The 25419-nt window shown below is 43.9% G+C and overlaps 1 protein-coding gene across 2 annotated transcripts in view; it reads left to right on the top strand.

Annotated features, from left to right (window-relative positions):
• Positions 1 to 23381, top strand: part of LOC106587485 (12S rRNA N(4)-cytidine methyltransferase METTL15) — a 75820-nt gene extending 52439 nt beyond the window's left edge. For both annotated transcript variants that reach the window (XM_014175912.3, XM_014175910.3), the window contains exons 3-6: positions 817 to 953; positions 7942 to 8133; positions 9893 to 10071; positions 20313 to 23381. In XM_014175912.3, coding sequence (XP_014031387.1) covers positions 817 to 953; positions 7942 to 8133; positions 9893 to 10071; positions 20313 to 20743 — 939 coding nt within the window. In that variant the 3' untranslated portion in view covers positions 20744 to 23381. The remainder of the gene's footprint in view (positions 1 to 816; positions 954 to 7941; positions 8134 to 9892; positions 10072 to 20312) is intronic.
• Positions 23382 to 25419: the final 2038 nt, after the last annotated feature.

Here is a 25419-nt window from a genome sequence, read left to right as displayed (position 1 = left end):
ATCATTTTTATTTACTCAGAGTTGTTCAGCCATTTTACCATTTGTTGAGTTAAATGCTCATTCACAGTAATGATGCGGAGAGTGATGGTGCAGTGATAAAGTATGTGCAGGGGCTGAGCTTATAACTCCAGAAGGAGATTGGCAGTCAAACGAATTGTAAATATTTACACAAGGTACTATTGGGGATAACTCTTTATTTATCAGGACACATATTGTGTGATGTGTGGGTGTAGCTTAGATCATCCAGGGAATTTGGGGCTGGGGTGTAGCTTAGATCGTCCATGGAATTTGGGGCTGGGGTGTAGCTTAGATCGTCCAGGGAATTTGGGGCTGGGGTGTACCTTAGATCGTCCAGGGAATTTGGGGCTGGGGTGTAGCTTGGACGGCAGGCTGAGTTGAGAAAGATCTTTCAAGAGGGGCAAGGATGACTCACAAATTGACTTTTGGGTGCGAATGGAGAACTGTCTAGCTAGCTGGTGTGTGTTTTGTGACAATTAAAATAGACTCCAGCAGTACGGTTGGTTAAAAGGTTCTTCAAATGTTCACAACTATGTTTAAGTGCATGATAGCAATTAATACAATGGCAATCATATATAATATAATTGCAATTATATGATTGGACATTTCATGATTATTTTGTGTTTTATAGTGTACTAGTGCATTAGGAATTGAGGTATACTAACTAATCATTCTCTGAATGATCACCTTAGAAATGAGGACTATGTATAGGCTAATTGATAGAGGGTTGTCATTGTAAGGCCTCTGAAAGCACTGTCCTTGACATCAGCCTACATATAGCCTATTGTCTGTCCATAGGTTTTTCTGGACATGACCTTTGGAGGTGGAGGTCACACCAAAGCCATCCTGAGGGCCTCTCCTGAGGTGACAGTAGTGGCCCTAGACCGAGACCCCACAGCATTCAGCTTAGCTCAACAGCTGGCCAAGGAACACAGGTGATTGCCTTTTTTTATAATAATTACAGTGGTATGTATAATATGGGTACAAATTGTACTTATTTCACAGATTTGCAAGTCAAATATAAATACATTTGTTTGCAAATGTAATCTGCATGTAGATATGTCAATGAACATCAAAGGGATACTTCTGGATTCTGGCAATGAGGCGCTTTCTTCTTCCCCAGAGTCAGATGAACTTATGGATACCATTTTTATGTCTCTGCTTGGAGTTTGAAGGAAGTTGCTAACTAGTTACAAATTATGCTAATGTTAGACGCAAAGACATACAAATGGTATCCACCAGTTCATCTGACTCTGGGAAAATAGACCAAGGGCCTCATTGCCAAGTATCCCTTTAACACATCTTAATATGCAATAACATAAAAGTAATTGTAAAATGTGTAGGCTACCTACAATACAATTAATTGCACTGTACCTGCTTACATTATGATTAATATATACATGCTTTAGAGACAGTTATTTGAAGTGACACTACAAAATAGAATAGACACTCTAATAAAGTCTGATTCACAATAGCTCTACTGCCGAATGTGATTGGTATGTGCTTGCATTGTTAGTGCTGTTATGTGGGTTATTTTCCCTCAAAGTTATATAGTCAACAATTTATGGATCATAGTTTAGATTGAAGGTTAGCTAGATCATGATACAGCCTTTTGCATGCATCCCTCCTCCCAACCCGCTCCACCTCCCTGCCAACCTTCAAACCCTGAAAAAAAAACAATCCCTGAGTAACTGCTGCTAAAGCCCCTCGTTTCACAATCCATCCACATCCATTGTGTCAGGGAGACTTAAACCCAGTCCCCCCACTCTTAGCTGGTGGGCCTGGCGTCTCATTTGTCAGAACAGGGGCCCACGGCCCCAGTGTGAGGGAGATGCTGCCTCCCACTGAGGTTCCGTCAGTGGTGAGTGGGAGGTAAAGAGAGAGGAGAGCCCAGCAAACTTCGAAGAGAGGAGGGAGACACCGGGCCACTGTGTTTATTAATGAGGGAGAGAAGGAGTGTGTGCGAGAGCGAGCGAGAGCGCATGAGGGAGGATGAAAATTAGATGTTCCTAAGACCATGGCGTGGGTAGGAATCCTTTTACGTAGATTCCGGGGAAACCTCTCTCGGGGGAATGTCTGCTACAGCAACGCGCCTATGGGAGGGGGATGAGATGGAAGAGAGAAAATCAGAGTACGCCATTCTGTCAGCAGCAATATACCCCAGCTATAAACCCTTCCAAACCCACTCACGATGTGAGTTGAGAGAAGCCAGAGAAATCTAGCAATTAGCTAATATTATTGGAAGCCTGTGTAAAAGACCCTTGCAGCCCACGCAATGCCTCCACACAACAGGGCTGGAGAGCGTTCTCTTCTCTCTCTCCCGTATTTCTATCCTCACTAATTTCACTTCTCTTTTGCCTTGCAAAAAGTACAGCCTTGATGCAAACTATTGAAGAGCGATGTGAATCTGCACTTATGTAATTGCTTAGATTAGAGCCCAGAGGAAGAGTTAGATTTTCTAGCGTAGTAGACGCCCTGACAACTTTCACATTGGTTGCAGTGGTCTGAGGGGTATCATACGAAGGAAGCTGGATCTACTCAGGGTTTTCTAAAGCTAACCAGCTTCAATTAGCTTCAGATTCCAGCTCAGGCTTCATCTGTACTACTACGGTATGAAGCCTGCCGCTAACTCTAGCAGGCTTGTAACTGCGAGTACATGTCACACATGGCTAGTCGAATGCTGAACTCTTCATTGAGACAATGCTGAAACATCAAGAAATGGACAAATCAGTGGCACATTTTCATTTGTGCCAAAATCAAAATGAAAGAAGGCCCAGGACGATACCAGTATATACATATTTTTTTCCTTGCCAAAAATGAAAACGCGAAGCAGATCAAAGTCCTTGGTCCTTTATAAACCTGCTGTATGTGAAATAGTGTGTGTTATAGCTTGGAAAATCAATACATGTGACTCTGAATGACATCATGATGTTTGTTTCCAATATATTAGGGCTGTTTTCCTAAAGAAGCTAAATCCGCTTTGTGCTTTGTTTCCTTGCCACGACACTAACGAGTATCGCGATACTGTTATTGTCCAGGCCCTAATGTTGAGACTTAATTCTCTATTCTGAGTGTGACAATATTGTGGAGATTCTATGCACTAGTCTATTACCAGAGATATCTTTCTTATTGCTATTACTTACGTACAGGGGGCTTTATGTGTGTGCAACTTTTAAGTAGAAAATTAACAAAAATAGAAAGTAATTTACTAGTGATTGGTGTCTGCATGTCATTGATTTGCATGGGGTGATTAGCATTTAGCAGGCAACCTGATGTATTGTGTTTACTATAGACACCATTCCACTCTCCTAGGGTGAAATCTAGTGAACAGGCCTACCAGGGAGAAGAAAGAGGCAACGACATTAGTTGTGGCACTCTACTGAGAATCTACGTAGCTCTAACTCGCTTTAGTCTTAGGCTTACATCTTAAAAACATCATGCTCCATTTGTTAATTTTTAAGTTTAGTTTAAACTTCTAGAGTTGAGGTTGCTTAAGTTCACATTCCAAACCAAACACAAGCATCTTTCACCGGTGGTACTTTGTGTGTGTTCTTTTTTCATGTCCTGTAGATATTTTCATCACTGCTCCCCTGCTGAAAGCAATCAATCAGCATCTTGTCTTAGGCCTTAGTGACGCAGGTAGAGGAGCTGAGCAGGTCAGCACTGGGGAATATTTCAGACTTGATTTGTGGAGAGGCAGCGCGTCATGTTGGACACACACACACACACACACACACACACACACACACACACACACACACACACACACACACACACACACACTTAGCACTCAACGGTGAGGTCTCCTGGCACTTTTACCTCAAAATGGGGCGTTGAGAGGGGAATGGCATCTGCAGATGCGTGTTTTCAAGTGCTGCTGAAAATAGTGCATTTTTGTGTAATGTGTTCAGGTTACAGTCATGAAAATGGAAAACAAAGGACACGATCTTTACACAGTACATCCGTACTGTACATCAGTGTCATCCGTCAGAGGAAGCGCTTAAAAGATTACCAAACCAACAGAGGAATATGTGTAGGCAAACCCTTATCTGCTCTACTTCAAACCCAGATAAACAGGTGACAGACGTTCATATGAAGAGGACTGCAGCAGCTCAAAGCTCTGTTCCTTTATTAAGGTCCTGCTCCAGGGCACCAATACTGCCACCAATACTTACTTCCAGGATGGGCCTACAGTACACAGACAGGGGAAGGGCTTTCTTTTTAATATTTGTGGACAACTGGGAACATTTTCTGGAGCAAACTGAGTAGCAAAAATAGATGCAGGCTGAGCACTTGTGGAGAACCTTGCCAGAAATTGGAATAGGGTGTTAATTTTGAAAGACGGAAGTTTCGCCGTTTAGTGGCCAATCTTCACACTTCCTGAAGACCCTAATGGAACTTAAATGGAAGCAGTTCCCAAAACCCCTTTTAATGTGATACGTGACATGGAAGTTGTAGTGACTACAGACAGTCAGGGCCTCAGTGTTAACATCTCATCTCTTTGCAGGACAGTATCCCCAGTCACCACCCTGGGGCATTGGGGTCTACCATGTGCAGAGGGAAGAGTGTCCCTACTGGCCATAGTTTGACACATGCACGTGAAGAAGAGTGGTTGTAACAAAAACCACTTCATCATTTTCTTTTTTTAACAAGGTTGACCTGCTTAGAGCCCTCTTACCTCACTCAGCAGGGCAGGGCAGCCTCCAGCATTACTTAAGGTCATTCAATCCACCAAATGCCCCAATGTGGCCTTCTCTTCAATCATTTAACATGTTGTAGGTGGACCAGGGGAGATGGCATTTAAAACAACAACAACCTTTATTCAGTTCTAAGTTAAGAATGATGTCAATGTTGTGGGTTGCATAACTACATATAGATCAGTTCTCTAAAGCAATGATATGCCTATAGTTGGACCACACACACTACTGAAACTGGTCCTGTTAATAATATAACACCTTACATAAGGAATGTATATATCCAACCATGTGTCTAAGCCACATAAAGAAGTTAATCATTAAAAAAAACTTGAACTGTTTTGCATATTCTTAAATCCTTCTGTGGCTCACAGAAACAGCATCGGAGCCTCCTCAGCGTGGAGGGGAGTTCAACCGGCATAGCTGAGGGTGTGTAGAAAAAAAGTACCAGGAACTTAAATATAGTAACTGAAAATGGTTACAAATGATGAGACACTGGCCAAGTGGGCAATTTCCTTATCTCTTGCAATTATCAATTAATAAAATCCATAGATTAAAATCCCTTACTAAGAAAGCTCCATCATAATCTTTTGTAGTTCAACACATTTTAGCCATAACTACTATAACAACAGTTTGTTAGGGTCTTTGTCTCTTCATTACTTAATCCTCCTCCTCTCCTAGCCCGCCTGCCTTATTGCTGAAGACAATGTACGATTTGTGGAGGAGGCTACAAGAATTGACACGACACCATCTGTACCAAACCAAGTTTATGATTAAACCTTACGATGCATTTAAACAAGTCAACTACCTGGATGAAATTAAATGTATCTCCACACACAGTATAGTTTACCATGGTAACCAAGTTTAATTGAATTAGGGGGATAACAAAGGTTTGTAAATGTAGATGTTATGTCCATGAAACATTGTATGGATAATATGATATCCCTTCAGTTTTCCTACACTTTATGACATTTTATACCCAATCTAACTTTTTAGGGACCTTCAGTCTCTGAAGGGAGTGAAATACATCAAGAGTCCTGATTGATGAAAACGGTCTCAAACCAATGAGCTGCAGAAGCCATAAATTCTCAGCATATTGACATAAGGTCTTACTGTATACTGCATTGGTACACAGTAGGCATGGTTGCTCTGTCTGGGGGCACTGCTCTGTTGAGATGGGACCGGGAGGGGGTGGACGAGTCTGTGAAGCACGTGGGTGTGGAGAATGCCTTGCTATAGATTTTACAGCATATTAATGACTGCAGCGAAGAATGAAAAACTTCTAGAGCATGATAAGGAAAAGCCCTGGCCTGACAGCGCGGGCGAGATGCTCCACTCAACCCTTGGTCTCTCAAGCGTCAGTGGGTGTATAAACACAAGGACCCCAAGGCCTGCTTGCTAAGCCGTTAGTGGGAGAGACCTTATCGAGATGGCCACTGCTATTATATCTTTATTGCAGCAATGGGAGTCTTTTATTTCATTTCAACAAGACTATTGAGAGGAGACTAGAGGAGGTTAGATGCGGAGGAATCGCAATTGTCTGCGGTGCTGAGATGTGGAAGATGTTATAAGTCAGGTTGGTGTGGTGTCTAAGACCCCGTCGCTGTCTGTCCCTTTCTGTCTGCCAGTGTTGGGTGGCCCTGTTGGCCCCTCAGGCTGATTTATGGCTGCCCCTCTAGCTCACACCAGCCATCATCTCTGTGCTCACTGAAAAGGTCACATGAAAAATGCATGACCGTGATGGGAAGATCCCACCACCTGTGTGTGCGGCAGGGGGCTGTGTCTTGTAAAGGGCTGTGTGTGCGGCAGGGGGCTCTGTCTTGTACAGGGCTGTGTGTTGAGGCAGGAGGCTGTGTCTTGTACAGGACTGTGTGTTGAGGCAGGAGGCTGTGTCTTGTACAGGACTGTCTGTGTGTTGAGGCAGGAGGCTCTGTCTTGTACAGGGCTGTGTATTGAGGCAGGAGGCTGTGTCTTGTACAGGGCTGTGTATTGAGGCAGGAGGCTGTGTCTTGTACAGGACTGTGTGTCGAGGCAGGAGGCTGCGTCTTGTACATGGCTGTGTGTTGAGGCAGGATTCTGTGTCTGGTACAGGGCTGTGTGTTGAGGCGGGAGGCTGTGTCTTGTACAGGGCTGTGTGTTGAGGCAGGGGGCTGTGTCTTGTACAGGACTGTCTGTGTGTTGAGGCAGGAGGCTCTGTCTTGTACAGGGCTGTGTATTGAGGCAGGAGGCTGTGTCTTGTACAGGGCTGTGTGTTGAGGCAGGAGGCTGTGTCTTGTACAGGGCTGTGTGTCGAGGCAGGAGGCTGTGTCTTGTACAGGGCTGTGTGTCGAGGCAGGAGGCTGTGTCTTGTACATGGCTGTGTGTCGAGGCAGGAGGCTGCGTCTTGTACATGGCTGTGTGTCGAGGCAGGAGGCTGTGTCTTGTACAGGGCTGTGTGTCGAGGCAGGAGGCTATGTCTTGTACAGGGCTGTGTGTCGAGGCATGAGGCTGTGTCTTGTACATGGCTGTGTGTCGAGGCAGGAGGCTGTGTCTTGTACAGGACTGTCTGTGTGTTGAGGCAGGAGGCTCTGTCTTGTACAGGGCTGTGTGTCGAGGCAGGAGGCTGTGTCTTGTACATGGCTGTGTGTCGAGTCAGGAGGCTGCGTCTTGTACATGGCTGTGTGTCGAGGCAGGAGGCTGTGTCTTGTACAGGGCTGTGTGTCGAGGCAGGAGGCTGTGTCTTGTACAGGGCTGTGTGTCGAGGCAGGAGGCTGCGTCTTGTACAGGGCTGTGTGTCGAGGCAGGAGGCTGCGTCTTGTACGTGGCTGTGTGTTGAGACAGGAGGCTGTGTCTTGTACAGGGCTGTGTGTCGAGGCAGGAGGCTGTGTCTTGTACAGGGCTGTGTGTCGAGGCAGGAGGCTGCGTCTTGTACAGAGCTATGTGTTGTACAGGAAGGATTTGCATGGGGATGGGGTCCAGAGGAGACGGGTGTTGAACAGCAAGGAAAGGGTGACTTTTTCTGTCAACCACTTTTGCTTAAGAGGTTTTTATAGTGCTTTTTATTTTTCTCATTAGCATTCATAACAAACAGGAAGTGTCAACAGGAGTTCTTGTACAAATTCTTGTACAGTATTTCTGACCTGTGTTGAATGTGTTTACATAATCTGTACCCATTTCTCCATGTCTCTTTCCTGACATTTAATTATCTGATGAAAGGTTTTCTCCCCCCATCCCTCCCTGCCTCCCCCAGTGGCCGGGTGCACCCGTTGCTGGGGCGTTTCAGTGAGCTGGGAGCCCTGCTGTCTAGACTGAGGTTGCAGCCAGGTAGTGTGGATGCTGTTCTTCTGGATGCTGGCTGCTCCTCCATGCAGATGGACTGTCCCGAGAGAGGCTTCTCCCTCAGTAAGGATGGCCCTCTGGACATGAGGATGGATGCAGATAGGTGGGACCACGCATTATCACCCCACCACAGTTGCACAAAGCATTATTGTCATTTTATGTCAATCACTATGCATTATAGGGTAGCATCAGTGAATAGTAATGATATAGGCCTATGTGTCTGGAGGATACATTGAACTACCTTCAGCCCAGATTACTATAACATAGTATGTGTTCCTCAACACACATATGGCGTCTCCTTCCTACTGCGTGCTGGGAAATGTTATAATCTGTGGTGGCAATTTTATTTCCCTGCTTCTGTCATGAGAGGAAAGTCAATTGGGTCAACAATTTATTCCCATAGGTGTGTATATATAATGAAAATTATTGATATATACATATATGCTTGATATATATATATGATATATATATGCTATATATATATATATATATATTATATATATAGCTATATATATATATATATGCTATATATATATATATATATATATATATAGCTATATATATATATATATATATATATATATAGCTATATATATATATATATATATATATATATATATATATATATATATATATATATATATATATATATATATATATATATATATATATATATATATATATATATATATATATATATATATATGCACATTGAGCACTCATAAGGCCTTGAATTTGTAGTCTATCAATCTATCCTTGCCTTCGAGGACTTTGACAGTGATTTGACATGAGCTTTTCAAATTGACCGGTATTATGTTTCTGTGGAAAGGAACGGCAATTGTTATTGTATAATCAGTAGGATTCCGCTGCATCAGCCAACCCTTACAGCAGCAAAATGAAAATTATCGATACATCTCACAGTAGCAAAGCAGAGTGGTTCATGAACTAGTATGTATATCATGTTAGTGTTCGATGAAGGAATGAGTCACTCTTGCTGTGGTAGATGAACAACATATTAGGGCTTAGAGCTGTTCTTTACCTCCCATTTACACTGTAAAAACCCATCTCGGTCAATTATGTGGTTTATTTTTGCCCCATTTGAGGAACCTCGTAGGCAATGTATTTTAAACACCATTTGAAGCTACATATTTTAAAGTCTCTTATGACAACATAAACAGACATGGAGTAAAATATATTTTGTTTTTAGGTTATGATAAGGTATGACAATTGTACTAAACTCATTAAGGCATTGTATTGTAATCATTTAAAAAATCATTTCTTTTTCTATTATATTACCCTCGTTCTGTTATCCTAGTTGAAATGACCAATGAACCCCTTTAAATAATTGTTCATATGGCAGAGCTGAAGTTTATAGACAGTAGTCTATTTCAAGGTCTACTGTACAGGTGATGTTTGTATGCCTGCTCCTTTTCTTTGCATTCAAATCTGTTGAGGCGTATGTGGAATTTTAAAATGCAGAGGTCAGCATGGATTTTTCCTCTGACATAACCTTTTGCATTTGTTTTCCAGCACCAACTAAAACGACACATGATATGTATGATCATTGGCACGTTATTCTTCTAAAGAGTTAAATGTCTTGCCCTCCCAACACTTTGTTGTAGTTATATTTATGTATTTTTATCCACACTAATTATGTTTCTCTAACGAGATGAACTGAGAACCTGTCAATGAGTAAATGGAGACAAATGAACTGGCAAATATAGAAATATGGCACTGCCGCTGGCTACATCGCTCTTGTTAGCCACAGAGGTTTTCAGCTGTGTCTGAGATATGTCAGGCTTCGCCGCTGTCAGCAAGGACGTGACGTCAAGCAGCCTAATTGGGCTCTTCTTTGTGCGTAGGTACCCCGACATGCCCTGCGCCGCTGACGTTGTGAACGCCTTAGATCAACAGGCTCTTGCGTCCATCCTCACTGCCTATGGGGAGGAGAGGCACGCCAGGAAACTAGCCTCGGCCATGGTGGAGGCACGCAGTGTCTACCCCATCACCCGGACACAGCAGCTGGCCAGCGTGGTGGCAGGTACCCTCATTAATTCCCTACATTGTTTTAGAGGCTCAGGGCAGAAACGGAAGGGAAATATTAAGCCCCCGTCTCCCTGTGGGACCTATTTGTCTGGGGAAAAATCACGATGGCTCTAATATCAAGCATCATTCTCTCCTGTCTGTTTTTTGGATGCCTCTCACACCCATTTCCTGATGAGATTACTATTATTAAGAAGGAGGGAGATGCGTCTGGAGTAGGGTGCGGCTGCCGCTCTGACGAGAGTGACAACTTCTCTTTTTCACACGAGCCCCCCCGTTCTCTCTTCTCTCCCGTCTTCCTCCTCCCCTTTGTTGCTTTTGATTTCGTTTCCCACCCTACCTCATTTTATGCCCATCCCCGCAGCCCGTCTCGTTCACACACATGCACACACACTCAGGCACAGATTGAGGATGGATCATCATTTTTAATGCCTTTTTGTAAATGTTTTTTTTGCCTCCCTCTGAGAGCTAGAAAGAGAGGTCTTCTCAATGGCTGTTACGGAGCTAGGCGCTACGTGCGTCACACAGGGAGAACAGGTGTGAGGGAGGACAGTTGTTTGATCTCTTTTGAAGAGCAGAGCGAGTCACCAGCAATCTTTATTCCAATCAATCCAAGAGGTCCTGACTCATGTGGGTCCCAGGGGGTCAGCTAGGCTGCTGGTGACACTGTTGCCTAGGGAAGAATGCCATGTGGGTGGAGGGGAGGGGAGGTTGTATTTGTTTGTGTAAGGGGGCACACTTTGTAGCGCATTGGTTAGGGGTGTTCAGGACCGAAATATAGGTTTATTGGACGGGTCTTTTTTTTTCTCTCTCCATCTCTCTACCTTTTTGTAGGCACACTTAGATCAGGATGCAGATCTCTTAAGCCCCATAGACTACAGTGGCAGGAAGCCTTCCAGACTGTTTGGCCATGTTGGGGTTCAGAGCTTATTTTGAGCCAGGGCTCTCAACACTGTGTTTGCTACCGATAGCCCTGCAGCTCTTCTATCAGGAGTAGTAGCCCTGCAGCTCTGCTATAAGGAGTAGTAGCCCTGCAGCTCTTCTATAAGGAGTAGTAGCCCTGCAGCTCTGCTATAAGGAGTAGTAGCCCTGCAGCTCTTCTATAAGGAGTAGTTGCCCTGCAGCTCTTCTATAAGGAGTAGTAGCCCTGCAGCTCTTCTATAAGGAGTAGTAGCCCTGCAGCTCTGCTATAAGGAGTAATAGCCCTGCAGCTCTTCTATAAGGAGTAGTAGCCCTGCAGCTCTGCTATAAGGAGTAGTAGCCCTGCAGCTCTTCTATAAGGAGTAGTAGCCCTGCAGCTCTTCTATAAGGAGTAGTAGCCCTGCAGCTCTGCAATAAGGAGTAATAGCCCTGCAGCTCTGCTATAAGGAGTAGTAGCCCTGCAGCTCTGCTATAAGGAGTAGTAGCCCTGCAGCTCTGCTATAAGGAGTAGTAGCCCTGCAGCTCTTCTATAAGGAGTAGTAGCCCTGCAGCTCTTCTATAAGGAGTAGTAGCCCTGCAGCTCTGCTATAAGGAGTAGTAGCCCTGCAGCTCTTCTATAAGGAGTAGTAGCCCTGCAGCTCTGCTATAAGGAGTAGTAGCCCTGCAGCTCTTCTATAAGGAGTAGTAGCCCTGCAGCTCTTCTGTAAGGAGTAGTAGCCCTGCAGCTCTTCTATAAGGAGTAGTAGCCCTGCAGCTCTTCTATAAGGAGTAGTAGCCCTGCAGCTCTGCTATAAGGAGTAGTAGCCCTGCAGCTCTGCTATAAGGAGTAGTAGCCCTGCAGCTCTTCTATAAGGAGTAGTAGCCCTGCAGCTCTTCTATAAGGAGTAGTAGCCCTGCAGCTCTGCTATAAGGAGTAATAGCCCTGCAGCTCTGCTATAAGGAGTAGTAGCCCTGCAGCTCTGCTATAAGGAGTAGTAGCCCTGCAGCTCTTCTATAAGGAGTAGTAGCCCTGCAGCTCTTCTATAAGGAGTAGTAGCCCTGCAGCTCTTCTATAAGGAGTAGTAGCCCTGCAGCTCTTCTATAAGGAGTAGTAGCCCTGCAGCTCTTCTATAAGGAGTAGTAGCCCTGCAGCTCTGCTATAAGGAGTAGTAGCCCTGCAGCTCTTCTATAAGGAGTAGTAGCCCTGCAGCTCTTCTGTAAGGAGTAGTAGCCCTGCAGCTTTTCTATAAGGAGTAGTAGCCCTGCAGCTCTGCTATAAGGAGTAGTAGCCCTGCAGCTCTTCTATAAGGAGTAGTAGCCCTGCAGCTCTTCTGTAAGGAGTAGTAGCCCTGCAGCTTTTCTATAAGGAGTAGTAGCCCTGCAGCTCTGCTATAAGGAGTAGTAGCCCTGCAGCTCTGCTATAAGGAGTAGTAGCCCTGCAGCTCTGCTATAAGGAGTAGTAGCCCTGCCTTATTAATTTCCTTTCCATTCCCCTGTATTATGAAAATGTAGAGACATACTAAATCAAATAGTTCCTGCCTCAATAGAGCCATTCAGTTGAATGTACTGAATGTAATTCTGAAATGTTTTGAATTTGATTCATCTGTTTATATATCTCTTTAGCAGAGCTAGCTAAAGGACATGGATCTGATTTCATGAGGAGAAAAACACCACAGAAATAGACAAACCAGTCAAATAAATATGACTTAACCAACCCATAGTTTATATAAATTGATATGAATACAACAATAAATGTTCGGCGTGTGATGAACAAAAGCAACAATCCATTAACAGATCAAATATTAGACATTATATTTAATTATGTGTGTTTAGCTTACATACATTTGCATAACACAATCATGCAGTTTTGCATCAGTTGTGACTCCAATATATTAATTCTAAGCCAATTGTCCCCCTCCCCCTTCCCTGCCAGAGTCAACAGTAATGCCTAATGAGCCCTCTCTACCCCCTCTCGCTTGCACCCCAGCATCTATTTTGTTACAAATTAAGCAGTGGTGGTTGGGTTGTTGAAGGTGTTGAGACACCATAATGACAGGTGCCTTGGGAGCCTTTTGCTCCCCCCACTCCCTCCCTCAATACATCCCCTTGTCTCTCTCTCTTCCTTCCTTTGTGTAAACCCACACAGCTGTGGCTGACTGAGGCCCCTAAAATGTTTTCCCTCATTTATGTATACATATATATTTTTTAAACTCCGGACATATTATTATGGAGAGCAATCCATTTAGCCCATGTAGCAGGGGTCAGCGACACGGTTTTTTTTCAAATAAGAACGTACAATCCTGGAATTCAGCTAAAAATGTGTTTAATTCGTGACATTAAAAAAAGATATATGTCATCATGTCTCATTGTAATCAAGGTATGAAATTATTGTTATTTTCAAATACAATCTCTTTTTAGGCTAAGATGTGGTCAATTTGCAGTGTAAAAATTATTATAATTATGTTCTGGCCCCCTGACCATCCGCTCCGACAAAAATAGGGCTGCGGATGAATCTAGTTGCCTACCCCTGCCATATAGGCTCTGTTATTCAGTGGGTCAGAGTGGTGCATCCAACCACTAAACATCGAGAGTGCATGGGTCCCACTGGCTTCCTCTTGGGAAATGCATCTCAAATGGACTCAAGTTGTTGAGAGTTAACGCAGCAGAGTGAACAGGCACATCCTTGATATGGTGATGGACACAGCTAGTGAGGATAACATGATTGACTGTTGTAGGAGTGTGTGGCCTTTCAACCCAACATTCACTCACGTGACGGATGTGGTTAGTAATGGTTGTTTGCCTCGCAATAAATGCATTGTGTCAGTGTGAAGTTTGCCCAGCTAAATGGACACCCTAGTTTTCTTCAATTATAAATGAACAGCCCTTAGAATTCCAACGCTGTGTTGATTTCTAAATCACACTTTCCAGTGTTAAACAACCTCAAAAGAATAACATTCTAATGTGAATTCTAAGTCAAGTTGAGAGAATGTTTTCTATCCTCGTCATGGTGTCTGCAACTTGGTGACATTTGGCGGTGGTGTTTCACTAACCACAGACCGTGAATGAGGTGGAGGTTTCAGCTCACAAAAACAAATAATCACCACGGCACAAGCCCAAGCTCCATGGAGAGTTCACGAGCAGTCCGTTGCACTCACGCCTCAAGCGCTGACAATATTAATGATGTAATACATCCTCAAGTGCCTCACTGCTTTATAGAACACAGGATTTATGAACTAATAATCAAGCATCACTCTGAAATACTCTTGTGCATAAACATGCAGCGTATGGCTGCCTAGGAATGGTTCTTCCAGGACTCCAAATGAAGCCATGTAATTTGGATCCCTTATCTTTAGTGGTGTGTTGTTCCACAGTGCAGTACTGTCTTTATTGAGAAGTAATTGCTGTAATATGATTGTGAAGTGAATGCCTTTCCCTGACCCCCTTTATAGAAACAAAATCAGATGGAAAAGAACATGTACAGCTCAGCGATACCCTTTCATTTCATAGCAAGACAGAGTCCATCATGTCAGCCTTCGGACCAGACAATCACCAGGGGTAACATCACCTGGAGAAGAAATGTATTTAAACAAGGGCGTTCTTATGTTTCTTAGACTAAATTCTTAGTTAATAATTACACTTTTTTGGCATTCTTCCAGATTTTATGTCAGGGTTGTAGTGAAAAACATTAGACAAAAGTATTTTTAGAATATTATTTATCCATTAGCGATGAAGACAAGTGATCGGAAATGGGAATAACCACTATATCCCAGAGGGGTTTCAGAACTCCGCTGCCTCCAACAGGTCTGGAGGATTTGGTGTCTGTTTGGCAATGCTATTTGTTCAGCCTGTTCATTTGATCAGTGAGATTGTTTGGATATAGCTAGATTTGTGTTAGCTTTCCCAGTCTGCTGCTTTGTGGCATCTTTGCTTATTTTTTTCACTCTAGCTGTGGGACCCTTGAAAGATGAATTAGAGAGAGAGAGCACAACTTGGTGAAGCTGGGCCACGGCTGCAGCGCAGGTTTTCTATTGATTGCTGGGTGACTCACAGTCAGTGCTGTTGAACGCAGGAGGAGAGAAATGCCACACTGCTCTCTCTCCCTTGCCCCCCCTTCTCTCTCTCTTTCTCTCCCTGTCTCTTTCTCTCTCCCCCTCTTGCTCGCTCTCTCTCTCTCCCTCTTTCTCTCTCTCCCCCTCTTGCTCTCTCTCTCTCTTTTTCTCTCGCTCTCCCTCTTTCTCTCCTCTCTCTCTCCCGCCCTTCCTCGCTTCTCCTCTCACGTACACACATGGGCTGGGTCCTACGTCAATGCTGGCATTACTCTGGACAGGGGACACCAAAGCTCTAGATAGGAAACAGAGCAGCGCTTCAGCAGCCAGGAAGGCACTGCAGTCTGGACCCCTTCCCTGTCAATCAGTGCCAGGGAGCAGGGAGGAGTGGTCGTGCACTTCACCCAGCACAGATTGTTTTGTGGCACTTCAAACAGTACCAAATGCAAACATGACCATCTGAGCTTACTTTTTTTATTTATTTATTTCAACTTTATTTAACCAGGTAGGCAAGTTGAGAACAAGTTTTCATTTACAATTGCGACCTGGCCAAGATAAAGCAAAGCAGTTCGACAACATACAAAAACACAGAGTTACACATGGAGTAAAACAACATACAATCAATGATGCAGTAGAAAAAAAAAATAAGACTATATACAATGTGAGCAAATGATGTGAGATAAGGGAGGTAAAGGCAAAAAAATGCCATGGTGGCAAAGTAAATAAAGTATAGCAAGAAAAACACTGGAATGGTAGATTTGTAGTTTGAAGAAAGTTCAGAGATAAAATATAAATAATATGGTGCAAAGGAGCAAAATAAATAAAATAAATAAATACAGTAGGGGAAGAGGTAGTAGTTTGGGCTAAATTATAGATGGGCTATGTACAGGTGCAGTGATCTGTGAGCTGCTCTGACAGCTGGTGCTTAAAGCTAGTGAGGGAGATAAGTGTTTCCAGTTTCAGAGATTTTTGTAGTTCGTTCCAGTCATTGGCAGCAGAGAACTGGAAGGAGAGACGACCAAAGGAGGAGTTGGCTTTAGGGGTGACCAGAGAGATATACCTGCTGGAGCGCGTGCTACAGGTGGGTGCTGCTATGGTGACCAGTGAGCGGAGATAAGGGGGGACTTTACCTAGCAGGGTCTTGTAGATGACCTGGAGCCAATGTGTTTGGCGACGATTATGAAGCGAAGGCCAGCCAACGAGAGCGTACAGGTCGCAGTGGTGGGTAGTATATGGGGCTTTGGTGACAAAACGGATGGCACTGTGATAGACTGCATCCAGCTTGTTGAGTAGGGTATTGGAAGCTATTTTGTAAATGACATCGCCGAAGTCGAGGATTGGTAGGATGGTCAGTTTTACGAGGGTATGTTTGGCAGCATGAGTGAAGGATGCTTTGTTGCGAAATAGGAAGCCAATTCGAGATTTCACTTTGGATTGGAGATGATTGATGTGAGTCTGGAAGGAGAGTTTACAGTCTAACCAGACACCTAGGTATTTGTAGTTGTCCACAAATTCTAAGTTAGAACCGTCCAGAGAAGTGATGCTGGACAGGCGGGCAGGTGCAGGCAGCGATCGGTTGAAGAGCATGCATTTAGTTTTACTTGTGTTTAGGAGCAGTTGGAGACCACGGAAGGAGAGTTGAATGGCATTGAAGCTCGTCTGGAGGGTTGTTAACACAGTGTCCAAAGAAGGGCCAGAAGTGTACAGAATGGTGTCGTCTGCGTAGAGGTGGATCAGAGATTCACCAGCAGCAAGAGCGACATCATTTATGTATACAGAGAAAAGAGTTGGCCCAAGAATTGAACCCTGTGGTACCCCCATAGAGACTGCCAGAGGTCCAGACAGTAGGCCCTCCGATTTGACACACTGAACTCTGTCAGAGAAGTAGTTGGTGAACCAGGCGACGCAATCGTTTGAGAAACCAAGGCTACTGAGTCTGCCGATGAGGATGTGGTGATTAACAGAGTCAAAAGCTTTGGCCAGGTCAATGAATACGGCAGCACAGTATTGTTTCTTATCGATGGCGGTTACGATGTCGTTTAGGACCTTGAGCGTGGCTGAGGTGCACCCATGACCAGCTCTGAAACCAGATTGCATAGCGGAGAGGGTGCGGTGGGATTCGAAATGGTCGGTAATCTGTTTGTTGACTTGGCTTTCGAAGACCTTAGAAAGGCAGGGTAGGATGGATATAGGTCTGTAGCAATTTGGGTCAAGAGTGTCACCTCCTTTGAAGAGGGGGATGACAGCAGCTGCTTTCCAATCTATGGGAATCTCAGACGACACGAAAGAGAGGTTGAACAGGCTAGTAATAGGGGTTGCAATAATTTCGGCAGATAATTTTAGAAAGAAAGGGTCCAGATTGTCAAGCCCAGCTGATTTATAGGGGTCCAGATTTTGCAGCTCTTTCAGAACATCAGCTGAATGGATTTGGGAGAAGGAGAAATGGGGGAGGCTTGGGCGAGTAGCTGTGGGGGGTGCAGTGCTGTTGAATGCAGTAGGGGTAGTTAGGTGGAAAGCATGGCCAGCCGTAGAAAAATGCTTATTGAAATTCTCAATTATAGTGGGCTTATCGGTGGTGACAGAGTTTCCTATCCTCAGTGCAGTGGGCAGTTGGGAGGAGGTGTTCTTATTCTCCATGGACTTTACAATGTCCCAGAACTTTTTAGAGTTGGAGTTGCACGAAGCGAATTTCTGTTTGAAAAAGCTAGCCTTGGCGTTTCTAACTGCCTGTGTGTATTGGTTTCTAACTTCCCTAAAAAGTTGCATATCGCGGGGGCAGTTCGATGCTAATGCAGAACGCCACAGGATATTTTTGTGTTGGTTAAGGGCAGTCAGGTCTGGGGAGAACCAAGGGCTATATCTGTTCCTGGTTCTAAATTTCTTGAAAGGGGCATGCTTATTTAAGATGGAGAGGAAGGCATTTAAAAAAAATAACCAGGCATCCTCTACTGACGGGATGAGGTCAATATCCTTCCAGGATACCAGGGCCAGGTCGATTAGAAAGGCTTGCTCGTTGAAATGTTTCAGGGAGCGTTTGACAGTGATGAGTGGAGGTCGTTTGACCGCTGACCCATTACGGGTGCAGGCAATGAGGCAGTGATCGCTGAGATCTTGGTTGAAAACAGCAGAGGTGTATTTAGAGGGCACGTTGGTTAGGATGATATCTATGAGGGTGCCAGTTTTTGCGGCTTTGGGGTTGTACCTGGTGGGTTCATTAATAATTTGTGTGAGATTGAGGGCATCAAGCTTGGATTGTAGGATGGCTGGGGTGTTAAGCATGTCCCAGTTTAGGTCACCTAGTAGCACGAGCTCTGAAGATAGATGGGGGGCAATCAGTTCACATATGGTGTCCAGAGCACAACTAGGGGCCGAGGGGGTCTATAGCAGGCGGCAACGGTGAGAGACTTGTTTTTGGAGAGGTGGATTTTTAAAAGTAGAAGTTCAAATTCTTTGGGTACAGACCTGGATAGCAGGACAGAACTCTGCAGGCTATCTCTGCAGTAGATTGCAACACCGCCCCCTTTGGTCGTTCTATCTTGTCTGAAAACGTTGTAGTTAGGGATGAAGATTTCAGAGTTTTTGGTGGACTTCCTAAGCCAAGATTCAGACACAGCTAGGACATCCGGGTTGGCAGAGTGTGCTAAAGCAGTGAATAAAACAAACTTAGGGAGGAGGCTTCTAATGTTAACATGCATGAAACCAAGGTTATTACGGTTACAGAAGTCATCAAAAGAGAGCGCCTGGGGAGTAGGAGTGGAGCCAGGCACTGCAGGGCCTGGATTCACCTCTACATCCCCAGAGGAGCAGAGAAGAATAAGTATGAGGGTACGGCTAAAAGCTATAAGAATTGGTCGTCTGTGACGTCCAGAATAGAGAGAAAAAGGAGCAGGTTTCTGGGGGCGATAAAATAGCTTCAAGGTATAATGTACAGACAAAGGTATGGTGGGATGTGAGTACAGAGGAGGTAAACCTAGGCATTTAGTGATTATGAGAGAGATATTGTCTCTAGAAACATCATTGAAACCAGAAGATGTCATAGCATGTGTGGGTGGAGGAACTGAGAGGTTGGACACACTTGAACACAGTCTGTCTGAACACGGTGTCATCAAACAGCACAAGCAAAGGCAACCATTATAGGCTATCTGCTAGCAATGGGGGGATGAAGAGAGAGTAATCTGAAAGAGAACCACAACTTTATTTTCAAGTATTATCACAAGCACCTGTTTATTTACAGGTTTTACTTACTCTCATTGTCAATCACATATTAACGCTGCAGCCTGGACAGGATATGGGAAAATGTGTCTATGATTGGGGCTTATTCAGACTGGGAGTTAGGTTAAAAACTAAGAGTCATTAGAGAGCTGTGAGACTTCTGTTCTGGTCTGTTGCTGAGAACCATGAGTCTCCTGGATTGAATGTGAAACATTTCAGGTATGCTGCTCTCCAGGTGAATAACATGCTTCCTGCACTATATAAATGCTTCATGTCATTTGTTTGATTTATGTGGTGGCTAATTTCTGCATTACCAAATTAGGAGAGTTACAAACTTCACACACCAGTCAGAGTTATACTTAAACTACATCTTTAATAATTAAGAGTTTTGCAAAGGCCCTTTACTTTCAATGATGCGCTATCTCTAATGAACCATTGAAAAGTGACTACACAAATGTACAAAGATCTTTTATAGCCAAGAAACACCCCTCTCAACCTACATGACGAACCACAGATACATAGAATGGGTCACAAGGTTAAGTTTTGTATGAAAGATATCTATAAAACATACCAGACAGCAACCGCTGTGTCAACAGTTTTCATTGTATAGACCAGTGTCTGGTCCTCCTACTCCAAACTGGAACCGTCTCTCCCTGGTACGGTATAGAACAGAACCATTAGCTCATGTCCTCTGGAATGCTCTTTAGGCGTTATTACCCAAAGACATCGTAAATCTCCTCTGTCAGTGCTATCTCATAGAGGCCCATCCCTCAGTAAGACACACACACATATGAAGACAATGTTCCATCCTGTCCTCTTCCCTTTCTGATATTCTGCATAGCACCAGGGACATCTAAAAGACAAGCCTGACCTCTCCCCTCTCTGGGCCCCAAGTGACTGAGCCCTAGCTAAGGGAAAAAGTCAGGCTTCCAACACCAGAGTCCAAAGGGATACATTCTAATGACAAGTATCTCACATAAGCATATTATGCAAATAAAACATCTTAATTATCTATGTTACCCAACTAATTCTGATTCATCCGCCACATTTATTTAAAATAAAAGCATTTCTTTGTCTCTAGGATCTTTTGCAGCCAGCGCTCTCTATGCACGCAAAGATCGGCATCAGCGGCCCTCACACGTTGCTACCAAGACATTTCAGGCGCTGCGTATGTTTGTCAATGATGAGCTGAATGAACTGCATGCTGGACTCTGCACTGCTCAGACAATGCTTAAACCTGGCGGCCGCCTCTGTGTGCTGACCTTCCATTCACTAGAGGACCGCTTGGTAAAGCGTTTTCTCCATGGAGAGGATGTAGGTGCCCCACCCCGTCGGAGTCTCCGTCAGAGAGTCCAGCAATGGGAGGAAGAGGAGGAAGAAGAGAAGGATGGGGAAAAGGACAGTGGTCACTGGGTTGACCTGCAGAGAGGGGTGCTGATGCCACAGGCAGAAGACATACTGGAGAACCCACGGGGACGCTCAGCCAAACTCAGGGCCGCATTCAAACAATAACCCTCTGGAACTTGGCCTCAACCTGAACCAATTAAATCCTCCTTGTTTTTAACTAGACTACAGAACCACCAGGCTGATCTTCGTCAGACACGACCATACTGATCATATCCAGGCACAGTCTCACTGGTGTCCGTCGGGTGACATACAGAACAAGTGCCTTGTTAATGGTGGAACTCTGAGGCTGACTGGTATTTAACTGCCGTGCACTAACAGTCAACAATCCATGTAGGCATGTGCTCCTTAGTTCATAGTATACTGTGTGTTGCTACTGAGTATTTATTTAATTTAGTTTAAGTGACTTGTGTACACTACTTGAAGTATAGGAAACACAATTGTGCTGAAGCCTAAGTTGAAGATATCAAAGGTTAAGACAAGGATTCTAATATCCCATAAGTCTTTTCCTAAATGAGAAAGAATTAGTAAAACAAAGGGGCCAGCTATGCTAGTTAGCAACGGTGCTGGTCCCATGAATCTGTTTATTTTTCAAATGATTCTAATCTGGGTATCTTCAACCTAGGCTGAAGCTAGAGACATGGAAGACAAAAAGTCTCTCTCTCTCTTTCTCTCACACTCTCACTCACTCACTCACTCACTCACTCACTCACTCACTCACTCACTCACTCACTCACTCACTCACTCACTCACTCACTCACTCACTCACTCAATTTGTACTGCATTACTTTATGGCTGAGCTGACACAGTTGCATGCAGTAACAGTTCTGCCTTGAATTCTGAGTTTCCTCAGTTCTCCCCGTTGGCTGAACCCATAATGTCTTTGCTCTTTTGACTAATTATTTAATCAGAACAATGTTGCCTCCAACCGACTGATGAGTATCCAGATTAACGGATATAGGCACTAACCTCCCTCACTGATGTCTGTATACTCCAGCAATGAGATGACAACTTCCTTGGTAGTTTTGACGAATGTGTACTGTACTGCACTGCATGAATCAGTAATGTCTTTAAATACCAAGTGACTCAAGTGTCACAAGTGGCGGTGAATGAGAGGATGACTGTTTCATTCATGAGCCTTCTCCTCCAACTGTTAACAGATGAGGTGTTTTGATCTGTACTATTGGACTTTGTCTATTTGTAATTGCTCCATCAAGAGGATCAACACTTTTCTTCCCCTCTGCCTCGTTCTGTACACTCTAAATATACACTTGTTGTTACCTTGGAAACTAAACAGCACAAGTAACATTTAACTGTGTCTAAATGTGTTTGCTGTTTTAAAATATCTGCGAAACGATGCCGTATGTAGAATATTTACGCCCCTCCCTTTGAGGTCAGTCGACGTCACACAGTCGTCATGGTTATTTGAATTCAATTTGAAATAAGAATGGTAATCCTGTTTGATCTGTTCTTTAATGGATGGTCCAAGGGTTCTAAGCCCCTTAGTCTGTAGACCCCCATTCCTCCCCTCTAATCAGGAATGATTCAGACGTGGAACACCTGGTGTGTGGAATCTGAATTCAAAACTCAAAATGTGACTCTTTCACTTTGATGACCACAATATAACTGTGACTCATAATCGTGCAACTAGTGACAATTCCAACCATAAATTCTTCTCTAGATATCCGCCAGCACCTGTACACATCATCTGCCTTTTCCTTCCTGTACACCCTCTCTGCCACCTGACCAAATTAAAGCTTTCTTCAGTTCTCCAAAGTTTGTCTAACTTTAACCAATTTAACAAACTCTCCCCATTTCTCATAACCTGTGTCACCTTCTGTCTTTTACTAGTAAGGAATGACCCCTCCTAAACACGTTGCAAATTCTACAATCTTCTTTACACTCAAATCTATCAACAAGTCTTTTGTATTACCTACAGTGGCTTGTGAAAGTATTCACCCCCCTTGACATTTTTCCTATTTTGTTGCCTTACAACCTGGAATTAAAATGTTTTTTGGGGGGGGGGTTTGTATCATTTGATTTACACAACATGCCTACCGCTTTGAAGATGCAAAATATGTTTTTGTGTGAAACAAACAAGAAATAAGACAAAAAACTGAAAACTTGAGCGTGCATAACTTTTCACCCCCCCAAAGTCAATACTTTGTAGAGCCACCTTTTGCAGCAATTACAGCTGCAAGTCAAGAGACGTATGTCTCTATAAGCTTGGCACATCTAACCACTGGGATTTTGCCCATTCTTCAAGGCAAAACTGCTCCAGCTCCTTTAAGTTGAATGGGTTCTGCTGGTGTACAGCAATCTTTAAGTCATACCACAGATACTCAATTGGATTGAGGTCTGGGCTTTGACTATGCCATTCCAAGACATTTAAATGTTTACCCTTAAACCACTCTTGTTGCTTTAGCAGTACGCTTAGGGTCATTGTCCTGCTGGAAGGTGAACCTCCGTCCCAGTCTCAAATCTCTGGAAGACTGAAGCAGGTTTCCCTCAAGAATTTCACTGTATTTAGCACCATACATCATTCCTTAAATTCTGACCAGTTTCCCAGTCCCTGCCGATGAATAACATCCCCACAGCATGATGCTGACACATTACATTACATTACATTTACATTTAAGTCATTTAGCAGACGCTCTTATCCAGAGCGACTTACAAAATGGTGCATTCACCTTATGATATCCAGTGGAACAACCACTTTACAATAGTGCATCTAAATCTTTTAAGGGGAGGGGGGGGGGGGTTAGAAGGATTACTTTATCCTATCCTAGGTATTCCTTAAAGAGGTGGGGTTTCAGGTGTCTCCGGAAGGTGGTGATTGACTCCGCTGTCCTGGCGTCGTGAGGGAGCTTGTTCCACCATTGGGGTGCCAGAGCAGCGAACAGTTTTGACTGGGCTGAGCGGGAACTGTGCTTCCTCAGAGGTAGGGGGGCCAGCAGGCCAGTGGTGGATGAACGCAGTGCCCTTGTTTGGGTGTAGGGCCTGATCAGAGCCTGAAGATATGGAGGTGCCGTTCCCTTCACAGCTCCGTAGGCAATCACCATGGTCTTGTAGCGGATGCGAGCTTCAACTGGAAGCCAGTGGAGAGAGCGGAGGAGCGGGGTGACGTGAGAGAACTTGGGAAGGTTGAACACCAGACGGGCTGCGGCGTTCTGGATGAGTTGTAGGGGTTTAATGACACCACCATGCTTCACTGTCAGGATGGTGTTCTCGGGGTGATGAGAGGTGTTGGGTTTGCGCCAGACATAGCGTTTTCCTTGATGGCCAAAAAGCTACATTTTAGTCTCATCTGACCAGAGTACCTTCTTCCATATGTTTGGGGAGTCTCCCACAAGCCTTTTTGCGAACACCAAACATGTTTACTTATTTTCTTCTTTATCAATGGATTTTTTCTGGCCACTCTTCCATAAAGCCCAGCTCTGTGGAGTGTAGGGCTTAAAGTGGTCCTATGGACAGATACTCCAATCTCCGCTGTGGAGCTTTGCAGCTCCTTCAGGGTTATCTTTGGTCTCTTTGTTGCCTCTCTGATTAATGCCCTCCTTGCCTGGTCCGTGAGTTTTGGTGGGTAGCACTCTCTTGGCAGGTTTGTTGTGGTGCCATATTATTTACATTTTTTAATAATGGATTTAATGGTACTCTGTGGGATGTTCAAAGTTTTGGATATTTTTTTATAACCCAACCCTGATCTGTACTTCTGCACAACTTTGTCCCTTGCCTGCTTGGTGGTGCCCCTTGCTTAGTGGTGTTGCAGATTCTGGGGCCTTTCAGAACATGTGTATATATTCTGAGATCATGTGACACTTAGATTGCACACAGGTGGACTTTATTTAACTAATTGTGTGACTTCTGAAGGTAATTGGTTGCACCAGATCTTATTTAGGGGCTTCATAGTTAAGAGGGTGAATACATACGCACGCACCACTTTTCAGATTTGTATTTTTTTGAATTTTTTGCAACAAGTAATTTTTTTCATTTCACTTTACCAATTTGGACAATATTGTGTATGTCCATTACCTGAAATCCAAATAAAAATCCATTTAAATTACAGGTTGTAATGCAACAAAATAGGAAAAACGCCAAGGGGGATGAATACTTTTGCAAGGCACTGTATAGCGGTCAACAATTGTTGTCAGTTTTCTCTGTTTTACATTATATGCTCTTGTTCATGGATCCTGATTTGGCAACATTAAGACTTGTACATTGTGAATGTCAATTGAGTTAACCTTGTGTGGAGGGGGATGAGCATTATGCAGATATGTCAGTGGTTGTAAATGAGACTGACCTGGGCTTGTATGTTCTCAATTACCATGGAAACAGTGGCTTAAGTAAACAGTCGTTGGGATAACTTGCTCTATTATTAACAGCCATGTATCAATCATGGATTGAAATCCTACCAAGTAATAAGAAATACCTACCAGGAAGATGTTAATCAGTTCTCAGAAGCCCGTTTCTGGCTAAGTCTTTCAGTGTGCAGACAAGAGTTACACACATCCGTCCCCATGTACTAGCAAAAGGTGTGTATTGGGTCAGTTGCCATAGGAACAAACTCACAAAACCGATTTCTTAACTCACCTCAGGTTTCTGAGAAAGGATTTACAGAGGAAAATTGTAACTGAATGCAAATAAAAAATGAAATCCAGTCCTTTTCTCTGTGTATGCTTCGGTTGTTTGCTATACGTCACAAAAAGGAATAGATTTGACAGCCTTGACCATATTGGATTAAGTCTGTCTGTCAGGAGACAAAGAATAAGGCTATGAATTGATCT

Source organism: Salmo salar, chromosome 26, assembly GCF_965601325.2.
Source record: "Salmo salar chromosome 26, fSalSal1, whole genome shotgun sequence".
Classification (NCBI taxonomy): domain Eukaryota; kingdom Metazoa; phylum Chordata; class Actinopteri; order Salmoniformes; family Salmonidae; genus Salmo; species Salmo salar.
Note: the sequence above shows the minus strand (reverse complement) of the source record. Positions and strands in the feature narration are given on the sequence as shown.